This window comes from Trichosurus vulpecula, chromosome 3 (genome assembly GCF_011100635.1).
Source record: "Trichosurus vulpecula isolate mTriVul1 chromosome 3, mTriVul1.pri, whole genome shotgun sequence".
Lineage (NCBI taxonomy): Eukaryota > Metazoa > Chordata > Mammalia > Diprotodontia > Phalangeridae > Trichosurus > Trichosurus vulpecula.
The window spans coordinates 293,489,971-293,515,769 of record NC_050575.1 but is presented as its reverse complement, the minus strand read 5'-3'; the positions used below and the strand labels follow the sequence as shown (position 1 = coordinate 293,515,769).

Below are 25,799 nucleotides of genomic sequence, written 5' to 3'. Positions count from 1 at the left end.
TAACTGTATTTTTTTATTTACTGGGTGGTATTTTATTGGGAGAAGAATTTATTTGAAAATGACAGCATTTTTCAAAAGCATCAATGAAGCATTTTTAAAAGAATGTAAAGTATATAAAGAGGAATCTCTTAAGGCAGTATGGTATACTGAGAGGATTGTTGGGTTTGAAGTTAAGAAGCCTGGGTTTAAATCCCATCTCAGACATTCAATAGCTATATGATGGTGGACTAATCACTTCACTTCTCTCAGAATTGGTTTCCTCATCTATAAAATTTGGATATTTTTTGCACTATCCATTTCAATGGGCTGTAATAGAGAAAACTCTTTGTCAACCTTAAATATGTCTTCTGGATGGAGAAATTATGGAAGGTTACAAGGAAGGGGTAGCATTTTAACTAGGTCTTAGAAGACAGAGGAGAATTTCAACTAAGATTAGGGATGTGTTGTCAGAGGAGGAGGGATGGGTTAGTGGGGATGAAGAACAGTCCATGCATACAGAATGATTTGGAGAGGCCTAGAAATGGAAAAGCATTGGGGGCTGGGGGGGGGCGGAGATTCCATTAAAGGAAATATTGAGTAAGGTGGTTTGATTGGCAGTTCATTCACTTAATAGCATAGCTCAGGAGCAGAACAAACCCACATAATCTGACTTCCAGTGTAGCATTCTTGTGGCTTCTCTTTGATTTTGTTCAGCCAAATTCAACTATGCCCATTTTTCTAAGAGCACTGTCCTAGGTGCTGAGGAAGTTAGAAAGTTTATACAAGAATGCTTATAGAGGTTATAGTCTGGTAGGGTGCTATGAAACATATGCAAGTAGCTTTAACAAAATAATAAAAGGGGAGGGGCAAAGTAGCATATGAGGTTGAAGGCAGGATTATTACTGAGTAGATCAGAGGAGGTGCCCCTTGAGAATAGTACAAGCTAGAGTTAGATATGTAAATAGATATTTATATATCTGCATACACACATGTGTGTATGGACTTATACTGTATAGGAGACTAAGCTATATATGTAACAAAACAAGATTTCAACAACAATTCAATGAACATTTATTAAGCATAATGTACTTAATAAGTACATTGGACTTATTAAAGTAATTCTGGATAAGGTTAGTCAGATAGTAAGCATTCATTAAGTGCCTACTATGTGCCAGACACTGTGCTAAATGCTGGGGATACAGAGAAATGCAAACAACATGCTTTACCCTTGAGAAGCCCAATCTAATGGGGGAGACAGTATATAAACAAGCTACATACAAGAGAAATAGGAAACAATCAAGGCATTGTGCTGAACACTTTAAATTCAAAGATAACAATGCAAGTCCCTAAAAGGAGCTTGCATCCTTCTGGAGAGATATAACATGGACACAGGTAAATACAATATGAGATAGGCTAGCAAATTTTATCAAGGACATTGGTAAGCTGGACAATATCCAGAGAAGGACAACCATCCATACCATATAAGGATTGATTGATAGAACTGGTTTAGCCTGAGGAAGAGGAGGCTTGGGGAAGGGAGGGGAAAACATAATAAATGTCAAATACTTGAAAGGCAGTCACATGGAAGAGGAATTAGACTTAATCTGTTTGGCTTCATGATGCCAGAAGACTGATGATGAAGAATGTCAACCACTTCTTAAGAGAGAGGTAGTGGTTTAATATGCCAATGTAATACACATTTTTTGACATAGCCAACATAGGAATTTATTTTGTTTGTGCATATTTGTTACAGGGATTTTGCTTTCTTCCCCCCAACTGGTGGTACATGGGTAGGGCTGAGAGGAGAAAAAAATAAATGCTTGACAATTGAAAAACAAAGTTTAATTTTAAAAAAATGATTTGGAATAGGGAGAGATCCAAGACAGAAAGACCAACCAAAAAGCTACTACAATAGTTAAGACCAGAGGTAATAAGGACTTTAACTATGGTGGTGGTTCCATGAGAGGAATAAAAGGGATATAAATGAGAGATGTTGTGAAGGTAGAAGTGACAAAATTTTACAGGTGATCGGATGTGTGATGTGAGTGAGAGAGACAAGACAACTAAAGTTGTAAGCCTAGGTTACTGGGAGGATGATGGTGCCCTCACCAGTAATAGGGGAATTTGGAAGAAGTAAAAGTTTGGGGGAAAATATGAGTTCTGTTTTGGACTTGTCCAGTTTTAAATGCCTACAGGACATAACATTTGACAAGGTCCACTAGACAGTTGGAGATGCAAGACTGGAAGCCAGAAAAGAAACCAGGACTGGAAATATGTGGGATTCATTTGCATAGATAGGATAAGTGAACCTAAGGGAACTGAGGAGGTGGCCAAATGAGACAGTGAAGAGGAGAAAATAAGGACGAAGGCAGAGACCCGGGGGATGCTCAGTTAAGAGTAGTTACAAGGATGACACCCAGGCAGTGGAAACTGAGGAAAGGGAGTCAGACAGGAAGAAAATTAAGAGTGGTCAGTGCTATGAAAACCCAGAGAGGAGAGTCTCCAGTAGAAGGTGGTCAAAAGTGTCAAAGGCTACAAAAAAGTCAAGAAGGATTAGGCCTGAGAATACTGTAGTCTGTAAAAAAAAAAAAGAGAGAAAAAGAAGATTAAGGGGACACACAAAAGCTGTCTTGAAGGTATTTGAGGGCTGTCCCATCAAAGCAGCCTCCTCTATCCATTGTCTGTCCAATTAGAATGTGAGCTCCTTGAGAGCAGGCACTATCTCAGCTTTTGTGTTTCTAGTACTTGACATGGTGCTTTTGTGCGCTGTTTGTTGTATGTTGTTTTCTACATTTCTCTTTCAGTCATGTCTAACTCTTTGTGATGCCATTTGGGTTTTCTTGGCAGAGATACCATTTCCTTCTCCAACTCATTTTACAGATGAGGAAACCAAGGCAAGCAGGGTTAAGTGACTCACCCAGGGTCACACAGCTAGTGAGTGTCTGAGACTGGATTTGAACTTAGGTCTTCCTGATTCCAGGCCTGAATAAGCCCTTAATAAAGGTTTTCTCACTCATTCACCAAGGAGTAGGCTTATTCTTTTGGGCCCAGGGGCCAGAACTAGGAATGATTAATGGAAGTTGCAAAGAAGCAAATTTCAGTTTGGTATCAGGAAAAACTTCCTAACAACTGGAGCTACACCAAAGTGGAATGGGGTCATCAGGAGGTAATGGATTTACCCTCACTGACAGTCTTCAGCTTTTCTACATGACCATTTGACTGGTAAAATGTAGCTGTTGGCAGCCAGGTGGTGCCGGGCATGGAGCTCACATGTAGTGTCAGGAAGACCTGAGTTCAAATCCGGCCTCAGATGCTTAATAGCCATGTGATCCCGGGCAAGTCCCTTAACCTCAGTTTCCTCATCTATAAAATGGGGATCATAATGGCACTTACCTTCCAGGGTTGTTTTGAGGATAAAATGAGATAATACATGCAAAGTGCTATATAAATGCTAACTATTACTATTACAGGGGCTCTTAACCTCTGGTGTGAACTTGATTTTAAAAATATTTGTGTAACTACATTTCGGTATAATTAGTTTCCTTTGTAATCCTATATATTTTATTTTATCCATTGAAAAACATGATTGTGAGGAGAGTTCCAGAGGCATCACTAAACTGCCAAAGGGGCATGTGACACAGAAAAGATTAAGAATCCTTGTCATAGAGGAATTCTTCCAGGATGGATTGTATTGGATGACCTCTGATTTCCCTTCTAACTCAGAGAGTCTATAATCCTGAAAATCTTTGAATGCACCTTATTGCTTCACTCGGATTTGAGATTGCCTTTAAAAAAGAAAGCTGCATTGAATTATTTGAAGAATTCAGAAATGATGTTAGCCATAAAAGAAGCAGGAAACTCTCAAGACTAGCCCTCTTGTTCATTTCCTTTTCCTTCCTCTCCTGACCTTACCCACTCCACTCCATACCCAAAGGGGGGAAAATCATCCAAAGAAGCCTTGAAAGGGTCACAGAGTCACCGAAGGGCAGCGTGCAGTGTGTCTGTGGAAGCCAGGAGAGGAAGAGATAGTTGTAATTCCGTTGAGGTGTTAGGGGGAGTTTATGGATATCAGCCTCAAGAGCTTCTTTAACACTGGCCTAGGAAACACCATCTCCCCCCTAGTGGGAAAATGACTTATTTTAAGTAAGTCACTTGCCCAGGCTTGGGGCCCTACTGAAGACCAGGGTGTGATGCTAAGGAATGGTATACAAGGCTTACTGAGGTAGGCTGAATGAGTAAAGTTGGAAGGGCAAAGCTTTGAAAAGTGGGGCCTGGGTAGGGCAGCTAGATGGCCCAGTGAATAGAGCACCAGTCAGGAGGACCTGAGTTCACAATAGGCCCCAGATACTTACTAGCTGTGCAACCCTGGGCAAGTCACTTAACCCCAGTTGTCTAAAAAAAAGTTGGGTCTGTGGAGCATCTGATATTGAAGATTATTCAGGATTCCTGAGGCAAGATCATATAACCTTATATATAGCTGAATAACTTGATCTCTGAACTAGGAGCCAAGAGACCTTAATTTTTGCCCCATCTCTGACATTAGCTATGTGACCTTGGGCTAAGAACTAATAATGCAATGCCCAGTCTCTTCAGTTGTGAGATGAGAGGGCTGTTGCCTAGAGCCGGCTCTCATCATCTCTCCTCAGGACTACTGGGATATCAGTAATTGAGTTTTTGCTCATTCCAATTCATCCTCCACTCAGCTGCCAAAGTGATTTTTCTAAAGCCTAGGTCTGACTGTGTCACTCCTTCCCCCCACTACACACACACACACACACACACACACACACACACACACACACACACGTATCTAGTAAATTCCACAGGCTCCCTTTCACCTCCAGGATCAAATATAAAGCCCTCTGTTTGACATTTAAGCTCCTCATAACCTGGCTCCTTCCTACTTTCCTTTTCTCCCTCCTACACACTCTGTGACCTAGCTATGCCGGCCTACTTTCTTGTTCCTCCCACAAGATACACCATCTCTGTCTCCTTACTTTGCAGGAGCTGTCCATGCCTAGAAGGATCTCCACCCCTTTATCCCCTTCACCCTTGCTTCTTCCCTTCCCTGGCTTCCTTCGGGACTCCCCTTCTGCAGGATACCTTTCCTGGTTCAACTGGTGGTACCTTCTCCTATCCAATTACCTTTCACCCATTCTGTATTTATCCTCGACTGACCTAATTATGTATATATTGTCTCCCTAATAGCATGTATCTAGTTACTTACATGTCTCCTCCTTGTGTGTGGGGTTGTTTTTTTTCCTTCCCTTCCCATCACTTAGCACTGTAATGATAACTCTAAGGTGTCTTCAGTTCTAAACTCCAAAGACTCTATAACATCCCAGTTTTCTGAACTTGAAATTTTGGAGTTAGCCAATGGTGTCTCTGTCATAAAAGGAATGGAGGGACAAAATAAATTACCCTCTGCCTTCTCTTACTCATAGATCCCTAAGAAAGTAGGGAAGCAGAAAAGTTTATTTCTTACATGAGGTATACAACGTGGAACACTGCCCGACAGCAGTACACCCATGGTGGGAGACCAAAGAAACACAAGCACTAAGGAACTCTATAACTCAAATTTATATTTGGAGTTTACTGACCTGTCTAATGATGATGGGTCCTGTTTGATGCTGCCAGTGGTGAGATTTGGTTTTGGTGTCATTCAAACCTTGATGACAACATTAGTCATTACATTGTATGCTATTGAAAGGGAATTTCTGTTGGAAATCTTTAGATGGCAGATCTCTAAGATGACTTAGACAAGAGACCTGTCAGCCTTTGTTTCCAGGAGACATTTGTTGTTGATGTTCAATCATGCGGTTATGTCTGACTCTTCTTGACTCCATGGACCACAACACACCAGCACACACAGCACACCTTCTATCCGCCGCCATTTCTCAAAATCTGTCCAAGTTCATGTTCGTTGTTTCCATGATACTATCTATCCATCTCATCCTCTACTGTCGTCTACTTTTCCTTGTGCCTTCTATCTTTCCCAATATGAAGATCTTTTCTAAAGGAGACTCCTATTCAGTTTATCTTTCTTCTCTCGAGCATGAATTTTTAATGGTACACAAAGTTATAAACCAAATGGTATAACTCAAACATATGTTAGCTACCAAAAATATATATAAGCTACTAAAATATACATGTATATACATTTTAGTAACAAATACATGTTGATAAGTATATATTTAATAACCTATCCGTAAATAAGTTTAAACATTTATTCATATCATATATTTATATATGTAAACATAAATAAAATGTATTATGTATATATTTCCCTGGACCAACAAGAATTTTTTTTGCTTTGTCGCTTTATTTCCCTCTACAGTTAGCAGTAAAATTCAACTGCAAGGAGCAGTTAAAGATGAAGTTCATGGGCAGTCATATTTAGATTTCAAATTTAGTTGTAATCACCTTTGCTATCGTAGAGCCTTTCACTCCCCCAGATTTCCTTCTGTAACCTGTATAGCAGAGACTCACAACACAAGGACCTCAATTTTCTTATTCTTTTGGTTCACAGCCCCAACCCAGGAAGCCTGAGAAAACACATCATAGTCCACTGAGTCCTTCATGATTTCCTGATATTGACTCTTCATTTGCAAGCAGTTCACCATGTTATAGAAAAAGAGTACTATTAAATGAGGGAAACAAAATAAAAATCCTAAAATGTGCAGCTTTCACTACAGTCCTTCTCTGGTGCCTCATAGTGGCTCTTGGTTCTCAAAAGCTTGGCCAGTGGACTGCAAGTTCTTCTTTTCCCACTTAATAGTATTTTATTTTTTCCAATTACATGTAAAGACAGTTTTCAACATTCAATTTTATAAGATTTTTAATTCCAAATTTTCCTCCACTTTTTCCTCCCTCCTCCTCAAGACAGTGCAATCTGATATAGGCTATACATGTACAATCATATTAAACATATTTCCACATTGGTCATGTTGTGAAAGAAGAATCAGAACAAAAGGGGAAAACCAGGAGAAAGCAAAAAAATGAAAAAGATAAAATAGTATACTTCAATCTGCATTCCGACTCCATAGTTCTTTCTCTAGGTGTGTATAGCATTTTCCATCATGAGTCTTTTGGAGTTGTCTTAGATTGTTGCATTGCTGACGAGCTAAGTCTGCCAGAGTTGGTCATCACACAATGTTGCCATTGCTGTGTGCAATGTTCTCCTGGTTCTGCTTACTTCACTTGGCATCATTTCATGCAAATCTTTCCAGGTTTTTCTGAAATCTGCCTGCTCATCATTTCTTTTAGAATGACAGTATTCCATTACATTCACATAACAGCTTGTTTAGCCATTCTCCAATTGATGGGCATCCCCTCAATTTCCAATTCTTTGCCACCATAAAAGCACAAAAAGAGCTGCTATAAATATTTCTGTACATGTGGGTCCTTTCCCTTTTATATGATCTCTTTGGGATATAGACCTAGCAGTGGTATTGCTGGATCAAAGGGTATGCACAGTTTTATAGCCCTTTGGGCATAGTTCCAAATTGCTCTCCAGAATGGTTGGATCAGTTTGCAACTCCACCAACAATGCATTACTGTTCTAATTTTCCCACATCTTCTACAACATTCATCATTTTCCTTTTCTATCATATTAGCAAATATGGTAGGTGTGAGGTGGTACCTCAGAGTTGTTTTAATTTGCATTTCTCGAATCAATAATGATTTAGAGCATTTTTTCATATGACTATAGAGAGCTTTAATTTCTTCATCTGAAAACTGCATGTTCATATCCTTTGACCAGTTATCAGTAGGGGAATGACTTGTATTCTTATAAATTTGACTCAGTTCTCTATGTATTTTAGAAATGAGGACTTTATCAGAGATACTGGCTGTAAAAATTGTTTCCCAGCTTTATGCTTCCCTTCTAATCTTGGTTCCATTGGCTTTGTGCAAACACTTTTCAATTTAATGTAATCAAAATTATCCATTTTGCATTTCATAATGTTCTCTATCTCTTGTTTAGTTTTAAATTCTTCCCTTCTCCATAGATCTGACAAGTAAACTATTCCTTGCTCTCCTAATTTGCTTATGGCATCACCCTTTATGTCTAAATCATGTACCCATTTTGACCTTATCTTGGTATAGGATATAAGTTGTTGATCTATGCCTAGTTTCTGCCATGCTATTTTCCAGTTTTCCCAGCAGTTTTTGTCAAATAGTGAGTTTTTATACCAGAAGCTGGGGTCTTGGGGTTTGTCAAACAGTAGATTTCTATAGTCGTTGACTACTGTTGGACTGCAAGTTCTAGCAGGTACTACAAAGCTCAAACAGTTTCGTGGGGTGTTCAATGATGAACTATATGGCAGTATTCCAAGGACTAGCCAAAGTACAGAAAGGTATAGGAGCTGACCTTTGTCCTCATAGGACCGTAGTCAGTTGGTACATCTTCTGTCCTATGGCTAAAAACAACTCCATCCTCCCCTAATCAGTGTGATTCAGAATAATCTTCTACTGAGATAACCACCCCCATCTCCAGCTACCTTTTCCATTTTCTTGTCTTCATGAAGCTCAGTTCCAGGCCTCTCAGGTCCCTAGCTCTCTACCTTTCTGTTTTATCCTGTCTTCTATAGCTTTTGCCCTATTGTTAATAATCCCCTTTTCATTCCAGACCTCTTTATCTTAAATGCTTTCCATTTTCTGGTGCTCATAGAAACCTGGGTCTCTCCAGAAGACATCCCACAGCATCCCTTGCAACACTGTATAGTGTCAGTTTTACACACACACACACACACACACACATGCGCGCACTATGTGTATGTGTGTGTATTTGTTGGTGTTCTTTTGAACATCCTGGACTCCAGGCTCACCAGCATCCTAGAGTCCATGACCTACATTTTTAATCTTTCTTAATCACCCACAGCAATGGTTATATCCTAGACCATGTGATAATTGCCAGCACATATAATTGTGCCCTTTCTATCATCTTGGACTCTGAATTTCCTCTCTTGAATCATAATCTACTGTCCTTCTAATTCTCCCTCTGCTTCACGCCTCCTAAGCTTTTTTTTCCCTTTTATTATGAACTTGGAGAGGCAGTGTGGTTTAATGGGTAGAGAGCTGGCCTTAGAGCCAGGAAGATCTGAATTCAAGTGTTGACTCTAACACATGCTGCCTTTATGACTTTGGACAAGTCACTTAACTTCTCAGCAGTCACCTAGGCAACTCTAAGACTATAAGTTGCTGAGAAGACAACCATGTGATAATGGTAGTTTCCTCACCTAGAAGTTCCCTGTGCCAATGGAAACACAGATCCAGTCCCTTCCTATCCTATAAACTTGACAAACACCATCCACTATTCTTTGACTTCGCCATAACCTCTAGTCTATCTACCTTTGGTGCTACTTTTCACCCTTCATAGTCTTGACCCTATAATTAATCATTTCAGCTATTTACTGTCCTATATTCTTGAATCCCTTGGTCGTTTGTCCTCTTGCCACTCACGGCTTGCCAAGTCAACAAGCATTTATTAAGTGCTTACTATGTGCCAGACACTGTGTCAAATCTCAGTCCTGGGTTATCCTCCCCCTCCTTCACTGTCTCCATTCCTATTCCATGTCTCTGTGAACACTGGAGAAAGGAACACAACTTCTCAGTGTATAGGAACCAGTGTTGACTATTTCCAGTATAAATTCATGTTATCTAACCTTAACTGGGCTGTCACTGCTTCACAGAAATCTTGCATTCTTAAATGATTTTGCTTTCTATCACATACACCCTACAACCACTTCTCTCCTTAAGCTATTCCCTCCTATGACTCCATATCCAGCACTCTTTGCTGTTCACTATATAGGATAGGGAGGGGGGAAATAAGCATTTTTAAGCACCTACTATGTGCCAGGAACTGTGTGTTAAGTGCTTTACAAATAGTATCTCATTTGATCCTCGTAACTGTGAGGTGGTTGCCTATTTGTATCCCCATTTTACAGTTGAGGAAACTGAGGCAGAATGCTTTGCCCAGGGCCAGTTAAGGAGTGTCTGAGGTTTCATTTGAACGAAGGCCTTCCTGAGCTCTATACGCTGCGCACCTATCTGCCAGGATCCATTAAAAAAAAAAAAGAGGAAGAAAATTAAGTCCTTAAGATTCTAATCCTTGCCTTCGCCCAAAACAAACAAAAACAAAACCTATCTCCAATGGACTCCCTCTTGGTCGGAGAACCAGGAGTTTCTCAAGCGCACACCCACACACTCCAGCACCTGCAACCCAGCCTTTAGCTTTGGAATTGCACCGCCCTCAGAACGCCCTTTAGTTCCAGAGGTGTAGAGGGAGGGGTGAGGTCATTCCAGAGCCAGTGATGGAAGCAGACAGATCTAAATGACAGAATTCCGCATCCCCCACTCTCAGCCCCAGTCTTTACTCCTAGAGAGCGAAGCTGCAGGGGCAGACTTCGGTCTCAGAAGGGTGTATAGGAGAGAAAATGCCCATCCGTCCCCTGTCGGAGTATCAGATGCCGCCTAGCGAATAGAAACGTGCTGGGCCTGCGGCGAGGAGCTTGCGGCAGAACTGTTTGTACGCAACACTTTTACCTGGACCATGAATACGTTTATCTCATGCCTGGGTGGGCGTGAGTCAAAGAACCCCTCCTTCATCTCCCCCCATCCTCCCCGCCCCCCCCCCCCCACTACGCCAGGGATTAAAGAAGAAGAATAGATAGATTGGGAGACTAGGGACCTGGATTCTGTTATCTTGACTGTAAAATGTGGAGATTAGACTAAGGGATCTTAGGTCCTTCCGACTCCTCCATCCCACAGTTCTGAGAACACTATTCCCACTTCCTGTAGATCAGGGTTTAGTTAGAATTTGGGGGAGGAGAAGGGGCAGGAAGGGTCAGAGTTTAGAAGAGGAAAGACTAAAGGGTGACTCTCCATGGCGCCCCACTCGTTTCGGTAAGGTGTATCCTCCGGGAAACTGAGCCCCAGAGGTGTCAAGCAAGGCCGGCGCCTAACTTCCCCAGGGCTTTCTGCTGGAGCTGAAAGCGGGAGGCGGGGGCGGGGGCGGGGGCATGCGGAGTGTGTTAGCGTAGTTACTGAGACTGAGGTTTGGCCTCGGTTTCTCTTGGAGATGCTGTCACTATGTCTAGAGAGGAGGCGAGAGGCAGGAAGCAGTCCGAGAGCTGAGCCTCCAGGTCCGAGAGGTCCCCTTACCTGCGGGACTAGACTACGCCCTTGGAGCCTGTCCAGAGCCCAGCTGATGGCTGTCGGAGTCCTGGAGGACTGAGGACGGATCCAGATTGAACTCAAACCCAGCAGTATAAAGGGCTCCTAGTTCGTCTCGTGTTTATCACGCACCTGCCTTCCACACTTCTGTTGCTGAGATTCAGGCTATTTCAATGGCAGCAAAATAATCCTCACATTCATTCTATGTGTTTCTACTTCTTTCCCTTTCCTCATTTTATTTCTCTATTACTCTCGATTTTTCTTTTATTTGCTTTTTAAAAAAAAATCTCATTTTCCCCTCTTTATTTCGCTCTTTCCCTTTTCTTTCACGTTTTCTTTTTCTTCATTGGCTTTTTTTTCTTTTTCTCCTTCTTTAATATTTTCTTTTATTTTTCTTTCTCTATTTTCTCTCCCTAGCGGTGTGTCTGTACATCCGTCTCTCCCCTCCCCCACTCTTCTCTGTCTTTCTCCACGCCTATCCCCAACCTCACCCCCACCTCCCCATACGCATACTCATTCTCTCCCTTTCCCAGTTCTGGTCTTTCTCTTCTGATTAGATGAATTTCTTTTACTTCAGGTCTTGGAGCAGTCCATCATTTCACACTCTTCTGAAAGACTTGTCAGGGTTTCCCTTTGTGCGTAGTAGATGTTCCGTCTGCCCTGGGAAAGAGATCTAGGGACCCTCCTTCCCTCTAGGGAGTGAGAAACTCAACCTATAAAGTCCTGCAATGGCCTGGAGCCGGAGCCTAACTTTTCCAGGGCGGGGCTCCTCAGGAAAAGCCAAGGGAACCTGCAGGGGCTGGACTTTTTTAGGAAAATCAATTCTCTCCTGTAGATCCAACACGATCCTCAGTGCACAGCACCAAAGATTAAATTTGTCCCATGCATCCCCGTCTCCTTCTCCCAACACCTCGTCAAATTCTCTAGCTGAGAGCGAGCTGCAGGCGCCAGAGCAGGACCTGGGGCCCGAAGGTTCGGCCAGGGTCCCACCCCCTCGCCGCTCCCCCGCCTAAGCAGAGGATGAGCGCTGCCCGGCTTCATCACTCCTTCCCCTCAGCCAGCCCGGAGACAGGGACTTACTCAACGTTTCCTTTTTTTTTTTTTTAAATAGGATTCCTGGAAGAAACGACCCAGAATAGTAAGAGGCTTTGGAGTGAGGTTTTAGGTTGCCTTCTCCCAGCCTCTTTCCCCGACGGGAGCATGAGAGACAGAGACAGAGACAGCGAGAGAGCTCAGCACCTCTTCTTTCCTGGGCTGCTGACACTTTTCGCCCTCCCCCACCTTGTTGCCTCTTCTGACCTTGCAGATTGTGCGTAGTCTATGAGCACTTCTCTTGCTCCATAGTCCGGCCCAGTCTGAAGCGTCAGTAAGGGTCCAACGCAAGAAAAGTGTCCCCATTCTGGCAAGGGAGCAGTCAGTCGTAAAATCTTGAAATTTCAGAGCTGGAAGGGACTCGAAGTCTCCTACCTGAGGCAGGAATCCCCTTCTACAATATCCCGGACAAGGGGCCATGCAGCCTCTGTTTGAACAGAGGTCAACTGGAGTACAGATAGGGACAATCTGATTTTTTTTTTTTTTGAAGAGAGGAGGCAGGAATCAGAATTATCCAAAGACAACCATAAATCCTTAGATGTGGAAGGAAACTTAAGAGATGGGCTCATCCAACCTCATACTCAAAGAAGAAATTCCCTCTAGACATCCTTGCCCAGATAGTGCATCCCTTACTGGAACATCTCCAGGGACTGGGAGCTCACTACTGCACAAGACAATCTATTCCAATTTTGGACATCTCCAAACTGCTAGAAAGTTATTCTCCTTAAAACAAACCTGTCTCTACCTCCCTGAAATTTCCTCGATTGGTCCCAGTTGTCCTCTGGGGGGACTCAGACTAAGTCTAATCACGCCCATTTGACAATCTTCACGCATTTGAAGACTGCCATCATCAGATACTAAAACTTTAGAACTGAATAGAGGTTATTTAGATCCGAGAATCCAGAAGACCTGGGTTCAAATGCTACTTCCCACACGTACTGGCTGTGTGACTCTGGGGCAAAGCACTTAACCTCTTTTCAACCTCAGTTTCTACATTGGTCAAATGGAGTCAATAGTATCTCCATAGAGTTGTGAGACTCAGATAAAGTAATGTGTATAAAGCGCTTTGCGAACCTGGAAGCTTTATAGTGGCGGAGCTCCGGATCACTGATTTCATCGGTGTAGAGTTTGGAATTTCTTCTTTAATGCAAAGATCAACTCGTTCATCATTCATGGTTGGCAGCACTGCCGAGAGGTTAAGCGCAGTCACCCAGGCCTCTGAGGCAGGGCTTGAACTCAGGTTTCCTGGCACCAAGGTAGGTCTTTTATTCATTAAGCCACACTGACACCGATACCAGTTAACTCCTTAGTGCAGCTTCCTTTTCTTCCTGCCCTCCTCCTCTTTCTTCTCCATCCCCTTCCGTTCTCCTTCTTTCTCCCTCCTCTTTTTCCTTTTCCCTTCCTCTCCTTTCTCCCTTCTCCATCCTTCTCCTCTTCCTTTTCTCTTCCTCCTCCTCCTTCCCCTCCTCTATGGATGATGCTGGCCTAGGGTTGCTCAGGTTCTGGTGGCAGAACCTGAAACAGGTCTCTTGACTTTCTTGTTTCCACTGTTTCCGATACAATACAAAAATAAATAGATTTACAGGAGTGGAATATACAATTTCTTTATAGACTCATCATTGTTTGGACATGCTGTTGTATGCAGAGCATCCTTTAAATACGGCTGAAAATGCACATCCTGTGGGGTTAGATGCCATCTTTGCCAAGGAGCAGTGTTGAGGTCCATTCCACATTCCCTGTGCAGCATTCACACATAGCAGATATACCTTTTCTAAACTACATAAAGAATGCATAAATATCTTTAATATATAGGCTTACTATGTCTCTGTGGCTACACAGAATGGCTTTGATATTTTATAATATTACTAGTATTATCTTCACATGGGTGTAACACTTTAGGGGTCATAAGGCTGCCTTTAACTCCTGAGTCCTAATGTGCTTTAGATTCTGGATGTCAAGTAAGGAGCAAGGATTAAAATCAGCCTCAGATCAGTTTCCTTTGGAAAGGTACCTACCCTCTCCACCTTTGGACATTTGATTGGCATTTGGCTCAGGAAGCAGAGTCACATCTGTATTCCATATATGTGAATGGATCTTGAAGCTACTTCCAGGAGGCCAGTTCTCTGCTTTTAGGGATTTAAGGAGCAAAGATGACTTCCACTGCCCAGGCTGGGAGAGCGTGACATCCCCCAGAAGTGGGGATGGGAGTGGGGAGGGATTTGGAATCTCAGAGAGAAAGCTAGAGGAAAAAAGCGGAAAAAAATAAAATGAGAGAGAGAGAACGAGGCCAAAACCCACTTCCTTATCTCCATCCCATTCCCCAAGAATGGACAAGAATGGACACTCCTTAATAACAGACAAGTGATATATGGGGTCGCCTAACGAACACCCGTGGTACAAAGTATGGAACCCAAGAGGATTCTGAGCCCGACTCCCTGCCCCCACTATTTGTGAGTGGGTGGGGGTGGGAAGGTAGGGAATGATGAGGCTCTCCTGGCTCCTGAGTCCTCTGGCATCACCTTGGGGTAGAATCCCACCTCAAGTCCCGTGAGTACAGAGATGTGCTAGAAGAGTAGAAAAGGTGAAGAAAAGGTCATTTCGGGATGCTCCAGCCTAACTACATGAAGACTGACCGTACCAAAGGAAGCATGGGTTCTCTTAAGGTTTGGTTCGAAAAATAGCTCTATCCTGTCCGTTTTGTTCTTTAGAAAATGAACAACTTCGACTCCAGTTCTGATAGTTTCAGTGGGCCTTCTCTTTTGATGTTGTCGTTGATTTCTTTTAAATAGAAGAACAGGGTTCTGCTCTCCGACTGGGGGGTAAGGCAGAGTCACTTTTGTGGCTCGATGAAAGTCTGTGGCTGTGTTGGGGTTCAGGTAGGCCTGGGATTCTGGCAGGTGCTGCGTTTGGTTGGGTTGCTGTCTGACGGAGATGGGGCGAAGGGCTCCCCTCCAGCCCAGTCCCCGATATCATGCAGACACTTGTGGTGATCTGTAATGTCGCCTTTGTGGCAGTGCACTTAGGGGTCAGAGCTCAGGTCTCCGGAAGGGGTCTGAAGATGCTCAGTTCCAGGGCTCTGGCGGGGAGGGCTTCGGCAGGGAAAAAAAAAAAATGTTTCTGAGCCTCTGATCTGTTCCTCATCTTTAGCCCACCTGCGAGGGAAACCTGGGGAACTGCTCCAGAAGGAAGCCCTCTAGTGCTTAGCCTAGCCTCTACACGTAGTAGGCCCTTTAAAAATGCTTTCGAGGGCTCTACCACCCATTTTTGAGTGGGAAGAATAATAGCTTGGTTCTGTGTCTTTAGCGCTTAGTACGACTGGTACATAGTAGGAGATTAACAAATGAATGCTGGTTGATTTGACGTTCATTCTTTCACACAACCAAGGAAGAAGACAGTGCGGGTGTTATTATTCCCATTCTACAGACAAGGAAACTGAGGTCCAGAGGGCCCAAGGGTCTTGTCCCTGGTCAAATCTGGAGTAAGTAGTAAGACTTGTACTTAAGTCTTCTGCCTTCGAGCCCGCTAACCTTTCCGTAGGCTGAAACCAAAAGAAAAAAAGAAAGTGTTTCAAAGAGTAATACCTCAGATACTGTACGGGGCAGGAAGGAGAGAAACTCATGGAGCAGCAGCCCGCGAGCTTGAGCCCAGGGAAACGGGACGGGCCTGGAGGGGGTGGGGCGGGGAGGGGACTGCCTAGCCTTGTAGGTGTGTCCGTACTCTTTTTCTCCACCTCCCCCCTCCGTGGCAGGTCGGAGCAGCTCTCCACGGGCCCTGGTCCTTAGGGAGGGAGTATAGTTAGCCGGAATGGAAGGAGGAGCCGCTGCACCTTTAAGTGTCATTGGAGGAAGCCACAGCCCGGGAGCTGATATATAGAGGGCAGGCCGGCCGCGGCAGCCGAGTGTGGGGCGCCCCCGACCTGACTGACCCGCGTGAGCCAGCCTGCGAGCTGGGCTGCTGGCGCCGCAGGGTCAGAGCAAAGCCAACCCAAACCAAGGAGGTCAGGGCGAGGCGAGCAGTCTGGGGGACCATGGCCACGCTGTTGGGCGCCTACCCCTGGCCAGACGGGCTGGAGTGCCCGGCTTTGGACGGGGAGCTCTCGGACGGGCTGGCGTCGCCTGCAGCCCATCGAACCCCGGGGGATAAGGGCGCGGAGAGTCGCATCCGCAGGCCCATGAACGCCTTCATGGTGTGGGCCAAGGACGAGAGGAAGCGGCTGGCAGTGCAAAACCCCGACCTACACAACGCCGAGCTCAGCAAGATGCTGGGTAAGAACAGGGGGAACCCACCAGGCCCCCTTGCCAAGTCCTGCCCTTGCTACTACCCATCGCGTGTGCGCGCGCGGTTGTGTGTGTGTGTGTGTGTGTGTGTGTGTGTGTGTGTGTGTGTGTGTGAAAGAGAGAGAGGGAGGGAGAGGGAGGGAGAGGGAGAGAAATTGAGATTACAATAGGATAAGTGGGAGTATTGGGCGGCAGAGGTGGCGGGAGATGGAGAGATGTTTATACTAATGTGTACCCCCTGGAGGTAGGGTCCCTGTGTTAAAGCTGGCAAAAGTCTCTGCCCTGTGTGTGTGCTAGGGGTGGGGGGTGGGGGTCCTAAGAGTCTGCCTATTTGGGAAATTTGGGAATAGTTATTGTGTCGCTATGTTTTGGGGTCCCGCGGGGAGGCGGGGAACACAATTATTGTGTGGATGTTTAAGATGAGATACGGTGAACTTACGGATCCACGATGAGAATATAGACATTTGAAAGCGGAGCTAGTGTTTTCTGGGAGATGGAGGCAGGGGTCAAGGAGGGTCGATGTAGAGGAAATTTGGGAGAAGGGAGGGACTAGACTAGAAGGGACTGACCCCGGGTGAGGGGGACAGAAACCCTGACATAGCTGGAAGTCACGACTTCAGGAACTACATAATACGGCTCTTGGGACTGAATAAAACTGTGGGCACTGATAGTCAACAAGCATTTATTAAGCACTTACTATTTGCCTGCCACTGTATTAAGCTCTGAGGAGGAAAAGAAAAGCAGTATGTCTATGTGTGTGTGTGTGTGTGTGTGTGTATATATATATATCCCTCCCTCGAAAACGAACAACTACACATACAAGACTGACCTGAGGAACTCCAGAGCCCAGGAACTTTAGGTTCTCCGAGTCCCTGGCACTCACCTCCCAGCCTGAGGGCTCTAGAGGGCCGCCTGGTGCTTGGTGCCAATTAACAAAAGCAGCCGCAAATTGCCTCCAAAGAGCGCTACACATCCCGACAGGATCTCGGGGCAGCTATTGTTCTTGGCAAAGTCTGCCGGGCGACTCCGAGCAGAGTTAGAAACTGAAGCCGCTTTATTGATAGGAAGGCTAATGAACCCACCAGAAAGGACGGAAAAGGCTTGTAAACCGAAACACGGAGGAGAACCGATCGCAGTCAATCTAGATGACTAATAGGCACACAAGAGCCAGAAAGTAATTATTCCTTACACATTATTTGTAGTATTGTTACAGTTTGAATGATAAGCATTATTAGCAACGGAGTAATACCTGAGGGTAAGCATTTGTTAGAAATTACTAATCACACAAAAATATTCGTAGAGCGGGAAAAGAAATACGGATAATCTGGCCAGATTCGCTACGTAGATTAGCGTAGGGGTGTGGACCCCGACTCGCAGATTGAGTCGGATTCTCTCCAGCGGTTTTGGTCTCTCGAGTGGTGAGGGTTAGGACACAGTCGGTCTGGGGGTAGTTTGGTGGGACCCAGCGCCAGGACTACGGGGCTGTTTCGGGACTTTTTTTTTTTTTTAGATAGGAAAAGGATCCGGGAGGGTGTGGGTCTGCGGGAACCTTCGATACTGGGACTTTGCCGTGGGGAGTCCGAGGAATACTCGGACTTAAAGGTATCTTGGTGAAGGGTACAGGTACAGCGGAAAAAGAATCTGTTCTTTTAAGACTCCTTCCTCGAAGAAGAAAGGCTGCATTTGTTTAGACCAGAAGTTCTAGACCATTTTTGTGCCATAGTCATCACTTTGGCAGTATGGTGAAGCCTCTGGAACCCTTCTCAGAATAATATGTTTAAATTCCTAAAATAAAATACGGAGGATTACAAAGGAAACCAATTATACTGAGATATAGTTATCAAAATATTTAAAAACACGAAGATCCCGACACCAGGTTAAGAACCCCTGTTTCAATCTTTAATGTAAAGGTGGGGTTTTGTTTTGTTTTCCTTCCTTTGATTTTCTTTCTTTTTATGTTAAATAAAAAATAAGGGCTTTCTCTCTTTTAGGGGCTGTGATCAAATATTTCTGTTCCTAGAGAAAGAGAATCTCTTTCCTTTTGCTGCCCTTCATTTTAAGGCCTATTTCATTCAAATCGAAGACTATATAGAGGCTAATTTCAATTCTGTATGCATGTTCTGTGATTCCCGGCTTCTAGTTCTTGAACTGGGGACTTTGTAAAACTGGAGTTTTATTTTACTGGTTAAAATGGAAAGGTGTCAGATCTCTTTCCAGTACTGGTCTGGACTATATAGACAGGGCAGCTTCCTTCTTCCCTCTAAGTTTTGACCATTTCATATGCTAGAAATTCATGAACAACCTCATCTTTGCTGGCTAAGTCCAACTGAGTCCCGTTTCTAAATTTCAGTGGAAAAAATCAATTCTTGCTCAAAGGTGCTAAATGAACCACAAACCATCTGCTAGCTCCGGAGATTCTTCTCTGGTCTTTCAGTCATCCACCCCTGCTCCCGAGCAACTAGGAGAAAAATGACAAGAGCCTGTAACATAATGAAGTTCAACCTGTGACTTAGAATGGTTGGATCAACTCTAGAAGGGTCATTAGGAAAATCTCAGGCAAAAACCACTTCTCATTTCTTTAGTATTTTCCTGATAATGTCCATTACAGTGTGCCTATAATTCATTGTATCAATTCAACAGACATTTATTAAGTGTAAAGCACAGTGCTTAGGTTGGCGTTGGATGGCTGAAAAAAAATTTCTTGGGTCTGGCTGGCATCCTGTAATTGCCACTATCCTTAAGGGGACCCTAAGAAGATAAAAGTTCTTTTAACAGTTTGGATGAAAAATACTGCTTCAGTAAGTAGTCTTTTAATAGCAGAATTCACAGTTTTGAACTAAAGCAGTCCTGTCTAGTAGAGTAGAGATACTATTTTAGAAATAGAATTTTAGAGTTTTTTTGGCCAAGGCACTCGGGATTAAGTGACTTGTCCAGGGTCACACAACTAGTATGTGTAAAATGTCTGAGGCCAGATGTGAACTCAGCTCCTCCTGACTCCAGGGCTGGTGTTCTATCTACTGTACCACCTAGCTGCCTCTAAACCCTCCTTATTTTGCAGTCGAAGAAACTGAGTCTCAGAGAGATCAAATGCCTTGCCTACATCATAGATCTAGCAGAGCTAGAATTGAAAACCAGATGTCCGGATCTCTCATCCCCTGGTCCTGAGCCCTTTCTACCACACTAGTGCTGTTATCACCATATAGCACTTCCTCATTACTAAGTAGGACAGTAAATCTGTATTTTAGTAATTAATTTAGTAATTTAGAAATGGGGACCACTAATCTGTGCATAAGGATTCCTGTAGATCACATATTGACAGTTTAAAAATGTAATATTATCTATGTTTTATTATATTTTCATTTATTTGGTTAAATATTTCCCCATTACATTTTAATCTGCTTCATACTTGAGAGTGTTGTGGACCACAGTTTTTTGACACCTGTGGAGTAGATGGAGGATAGAAAGCTGGCATCAGAGTTGGGAAGACTTGAATTCAAGATCTGCTCTCTGTGCTGGGACAAATCACAACCTCTTAGTGTTACAGGCGACTAACTCTCTGGGGCTATAAATAGCAGAAGTCTTCATTGGTAGAGGGAGTTTTTTCACTGGGAGACACCTCCCACCCCATGAACATAGTTTCAGATCATATTTACAGTAGACGTGCCTTTGCTCAGTGCTGTTGAATTTGAAGACTTGATTTTCTGAGCTGTTTGCTCACTGAACATATTCTCTGATAAGCAGAGAGGGATTTGCTGCAGCCTGGGAGGTGGTGTTCTTCTCATTAGACTATGAGTCCCTTGAGAGCAGAGGCTATCTTTTACCATTCTTACATAAAGAAATCCCAGCGTTTAGGACAGTGCCTGGACAGGATCTTAAAAAATGTTTATTGATTGACTTTGCAGGATATGTATTTCCTTGGTTCAGTTTCTACTAAGACTTTTTTTCCTGGTCACTCTGCCTGCCAATGTCAATACCTAACCTGTTTGCTTGCAGAGTTGTCAACCAACTGTATGATCTCAATGGAGCAAGTCACTTAATTTTTCTGGAACTTGTTCTCATCCATAAAATTGGGAGATTAGACCGGATGATCAGACTGGGTGGGGTCAGGTTAATCAGGGAAGCATTCTTGCAAGAAGTGTATTTTTGAACTGGATGTTATTTCAGTAGCTTGATTTTATGACAAGGGAAGTGAACCTAGGGAGATGAAACAACTTCTTCTGAAGCCAAATATCTAGTTACTTGTGGAGTACATTATAGAATTAATTTGTCCTCAATCCAGCTCCGATAAGCCCACACATTAAAGGCAGTCTTGATGGTTGGAATACAGGTTGCAATCTTCATCTATGTCCAGACAGAATCTAATCTCCTGTTAGGGAAGAATGACTAGCACATTCGTGGACTAGAATCCTGTTTACCTTTCAACTGTGAGGGACAGTCATTTATTACACTCAAGATGACATGGATGAGTTTTGATAGGCATAATTGGGAAGGAGTGCCCACCTTAATGAGATTTCCGGATCCACTAACGTCCTGAAGAAAAATCCTCCAACTCAAGTAGGATTCTGTGCTTTGATTGACTGAGTCTTAATTCCTGCTTGTAAAATGTCTGAAATTTCCTGCTTGTAAAATGCCTGATATTTACATATTTTTGTGAAAATCTAAGCATACGATCGCTGACATTTAGTAATGAAAGCAGGAGGTGACTTTCCTTTAAATTTCCAAGTGATCAGAATTGACACTTGACTTTAAATGAATTTTAAAAATAATTTTAGCTGAGGACAGTTCAGCTGGTCTTTTAGCAATGAAACAGGGTACTACCTATACCAGGGGTGGGGAACCTGAGGCCTCAAGGCCATATGTGGTCCTCAAATGCGGCCCTTTGACTGACAGGTTCCCCACCCCTGATATACCTTTATATATGAGATGATGTGTGAGTAGTGGGTGTGCGTGTTCATCATTTTCATGTGGAGTGTTTGTGGGAGGAAGAATATGAAGGGTTAGGGTTCTGTAGGTGTGCGTGAATAATTTGTGGTGAGAATTGTGCGTGGGGAGTCTGGGAAGGGCATGTGAAGGACATTGTTTGTGTTTCTCAGTTGTGTGAGAGTGGTGTGACTGAGCTTTGGGTGGTGTATGCCATGCTGGGCCTGTGGGAGTAGTCTGGTGCAAACTGTGTGGGAGAGGGCTTTTCAAAGACCTGACCTTGGACACTGTGAAGGACTCTAAAAGTGGCCCTTTTCTACCCCCTGTGAGCAGGAAAGTCGTGGAAAGCTCTGACCCTCTCCCAGAAGAGGCCATATGTGGATGAAGCTGAGAGGCTCCGAGTACAACATATGCAGGATTATCCCAACTATAAGTATCGCCCCCGTAGAAAGAAGCAGCTCAAGCGCATCTGCAAACGGGTGGACCCAGGTTTCCTGCTGAGCAGCCTGTCTCGGGACCAGAACTCCCTCCCGGACAAGAGGTGTGGCAGCAGGGTGTCTGTGGGGGAGAAGGAAGAACATGGTGAGTACTCCCCGGCTACAGCCCTTCCCAGCCTCCGGGGCTGCTACCAGGAGGTGCCCACCAGCAGCTGCACCAGCGGTAGCAGCTCCACTAGCAGTGTGGATGCCTACCCATATGGCTTGCCCACCCCACCAGAAATGTCTCCTTTGGATGTCCTGGAGCCAGAGCAGACCTTCTTCTCTTCCCCCTGCCAGGAAGAGCACTCTCATTCCCACCATCTCCCACACATACCAGGAGCTACGTACTCTCCAGAATATATGCCTAGCCCCCTCCACTGCAATCACCCATTGGGCTCCATTGCCCTCACCCAGTCCCCAGGAGTCTCCATGATTCCTTCTGTAACCAGCTGCTCACCTTCCCCAGCATACTACTCTCCCCCTGCCTTCCATGCTCTCCACCCCAACCTCCATGCCCATCTGGGCCAGCTCTCCCCTCCGCCTGAGCACCCAGGGTTTGATGCCCTAGATCAACTGAGCCAGGTGGAACTCTTAGGGGACATGGACCGTAATGAATTTGATCAGTATTTGAACACTCCTGGCCATCCAGACTCCACGGCGGGTATCACTGTTAATGGACATGCCCCAGCCTCCCAGGTGACATCAGGGGGGCCCACAGAGACCAGCCTTATCTCAGTCCTGGCTGATGCTACAGCAACCTACTACAATAGCTACAGTGTCTCTTAGGCCTGTATGCACAAGGCAGTTTCTGACCTTCTCCTCTGTGTGGACTGAACTGAATGGAGAGACTAGACAGTATTACCAACAGCTTTCCTTGATACAGCACCTCTGAGCCTTTCCTCAGAATGTGTCAAAGTCTAAGCTGATGGATTGGAATCTGCTTCGTCCTATAGATAAATGGACTTTTGCTGATCCCCTTTCTTTCCTTGACAACTAGTTCCACCTTCCTTCAGCCTCTCCTCTGAGAATCTTGCTTCTTAATTCTCTCTACTACATGGACATGTCAATGTAAGTCTCCTACTGATGCTATTTAAGACTGAAATTTTCTCTGACTTAACTCTCTTCTTCCCATCATATGAAATCTAACAGCTCCACTCCATCTTTAGGAACCCTTCCGCCATACACTCTTCCTGCCCCAGACACAGGCTTGTGGAGGATCAGCCCAAAAGGCATTGATTGCCAGGTCAGCAAAGAGCTGCGGACGGGGAGTCAGGAAAATTGAGGTCTAGTTACAGCTCTGCTAGCAGACAAGCTATGTGACCTTCGAGATGACATTAAACAATTCTGGGCCTCAGTTTCCTCCTCTATCAAATGAGATCATTAGCCTAGGTGATCTCCAAGGTTCCCTCCAACCACTTAGGAAACAAAAATGAATTATGCTTTCAACAGTGGTCTCTGTATTCTGCCAGCTTTTTAAAAAAAAAATTGCTGCTTAAAAAAAAAATCTGTCAAAGAAACCAAATTAAAACAACAACCACAACACCTGTGATTTGGGAAATTGTTGGTTGAAGGTTTATGGAAAATAAGAATGCAAAGGTGAAGAGAAGATCAGATTCCTAAAGATAGTTTTACATATTGTTGGATGAGTCTGTGGGAATAAAAAAATCCATGAAAACAGATGTAATCACATATGTATCTGAAGATGATACTTGGACTGTCTCATATGCCTATGGACACATACATACAGGACTATTCTGGAATACCTTCACCCAAACCCCAAGTCTGTCATAACCAGAAGGGCTGTGAAGCAGGTTAGGACCAAACAGACTCACTTTCTTCCAGTACAGGAGCTCATGGGATCTATGTACCATATTTTGTTATAGTCTTCTCCATATAGGAAGGTTCCTCTTGTGGCTCATCTCTCTCTATCTTGCTTGCTTTCTCCATACCTCCTTCCTTCCCTTTGGCTTCCAAGGAAATATAGACACCCACTCTAGGAGATTTTATGAGCCTTGATGCCATCCTACAGACATTTCCAGCCTTCTCCAAAGCCTCTTTTGAAGGAATATACTCAATATTGAGCAACAAGACCACTGATTGTCTTTCAACTTCAGTGTATTATTGCTTATCAGGAACCTGTAAATTGATTATATATTCTTCCTCAATTTCCCCCTGTATTTTGTATTGTTAAAAGTTTCTTTTTTTCTTCCATGAAAAGTTTTATTATAAATCAATTACAAAACATGATTAATCTTAATGTTATTACTGCATATGAAATTTGATAATAAATAATAAATAGTTGTAGCTATGATTGACTGATGTGCAATCTTGAATGTGTATTATCTTTTTAAACATTACAGTTATTAAGCTAAAATGTTCCATCTTTTATAAGAGTGATGTTTGCTTTGGAACAGCTGTGTAGATATGAGTTTGTTTGAAATATTTAATTTAAATAAACATTTTTTATTATGATGATTTTATCATTTGAATTATAATTTTGCCCCCCCAAATGCAAAAAAAAAGGTTTTCATGAGAGAAACATTTATTGTGTTTACCGTGTGCTACTTTTTTATGTACTATTAGTCAAAATCTTTTCTACGTCAACTTTTTTTAAAATAAAATATTTGTGGCTATATTTACAACTGCTGTGGTATTTTATAAAGCCGGGTAAAACTATAAATTCTAGCACATTCTCCTGGAAAGAATGGTGTTAGCATAGGCCTGAAATATAGGAATATCAAGTAGCACATGAGAAGAAATTCTTTCCTAGAAGGCCTACAGAAGAGTTTGTATGTTCAAAGTGGATTGAGGCCATTATATACATATTTCATTGATTGATGATGGTCTGTTGAGAACACCATGGAAGTGTTGAGCCCATCTCTCTAGGGTCATGTCCTTATCACTAATCAATGTGGCTCCATCAGCACTGAGTAGTTGAGATAGGTAGTTGGCCCATAAATAGCCTTCAGGACATCATAAAAGCGCTTTGGATTGTTACTATCAGCATAAGACTAAAAAAGGTCACCTTTACCGAAATTATCAGCCGACAATATTATTTTAGACTGGAGAGACATCTCATCTGGCAGATTCTGTATGTGTGTGTGAGTGTGTGTGTGTGTGTGTGTGTGTGTGTTTGTGTGTGTACACAGCACAACCAGATTCACAGAAGCTCAGAGTAGGAGATGACTTCAGAAACCGTAACAATTCCAACTCTTATCTGAATAAGGCTTTCCTGTCTATCATACTGGATAAGTTGTCATCCATTCTTGGCTAGAAGACCTCAGTCAAAGTTCCGAGATAGCTAATTCCACTTTTGGATAGTTACTCCAATTACTAGGACTATATATTATATATTCCTTACAGAATAGTTCTCTATGACCAATAGAGCTCTGAGTGAGGCCCTGAGTCTTTCCCTTCCACAAAGTAGCAACTTAGATGTCACCTGCTTGAACTCAGTAACTTGTTTTCCTCAGGCCCTGCTGTGCTGAGAAATAAGTCCTGGGAGGGCCCAAACTAGCATCGTACTTATGATTCAATTATGATAATAATTATTCATCATTTTAATAGCTCTTTATAGCTACAAGGAGCTCTGTAGACATTTTTATGGACCATTTCTTGCCCACAGCCCAGGAGGAGTTCAGTCATTTTTTCATCATGTTGCATGGGCAGGGCCATTAGGATTTAGGGAGGGGAAGTGGCCAACTTAAGGTCATGTAATGAGTCAGCCAGAATTAGAACTCACAGCTAGACTTGCCTGTTGTTGAGATCAGCCAGTCCAGGCTTAGGGTTTCTACAGAGCATGTTATGGCTGTATATGACTATGCACCACAACTGTGCGACAAAGTCAAAGCAAAGCGAGGAAGAACAAATAGGAAGT

General features: G+C 43.5%; 1 protein-coding gene across 1 annotated transcript; it reads left to right on the top strand.

The window, feature by feature from the left end:
- Nucleotides 1-16,148: 16,148 nt before the first annotated feature.
- Nucleotides 16,149-24,562, top strand: SOX7 (SRY-box transcription factor 7). Its single transcript, XM_036748495.1, has 2 exons — nucleotides 16,149-16,511; nucleotides 21,777-24,562. Exons 1-2 carry the CDS (start codon nucleotides 16,274-16,276, stop codon nucleotides 22,706-22,708), a joined length of 1,170 nt encoding a protein of 389 aa, XP_036604390.1. The 5' UTR covers nucleotides 16,149-16,273; the 3' UTR covers nucleotides 22,709-24,562.
- The last annotated feature ends 1,237 nt before the right edge of the window (nucleotides 24,563-25,799 follow it).

What these genes read in the sequence shown, in the direction of transcription:
- SOX7 (XM_036748495.1), top strand. Translation starts at nt 16,274, where the DNA reads ATGGCCACGCTGTTGGGCGCCTACCCCTGGCCAGACGGGCTGGAGTGC. An exon ending in CGAGCTCAGCAAGATGCTGG is followed by an intron (nt 16,512 to 21,776) that starts GTAAGAACAGGG and finishes CCCTGTGAGCAG; the next exon opens with GAAAGTCGTGGAAAGCTCTG.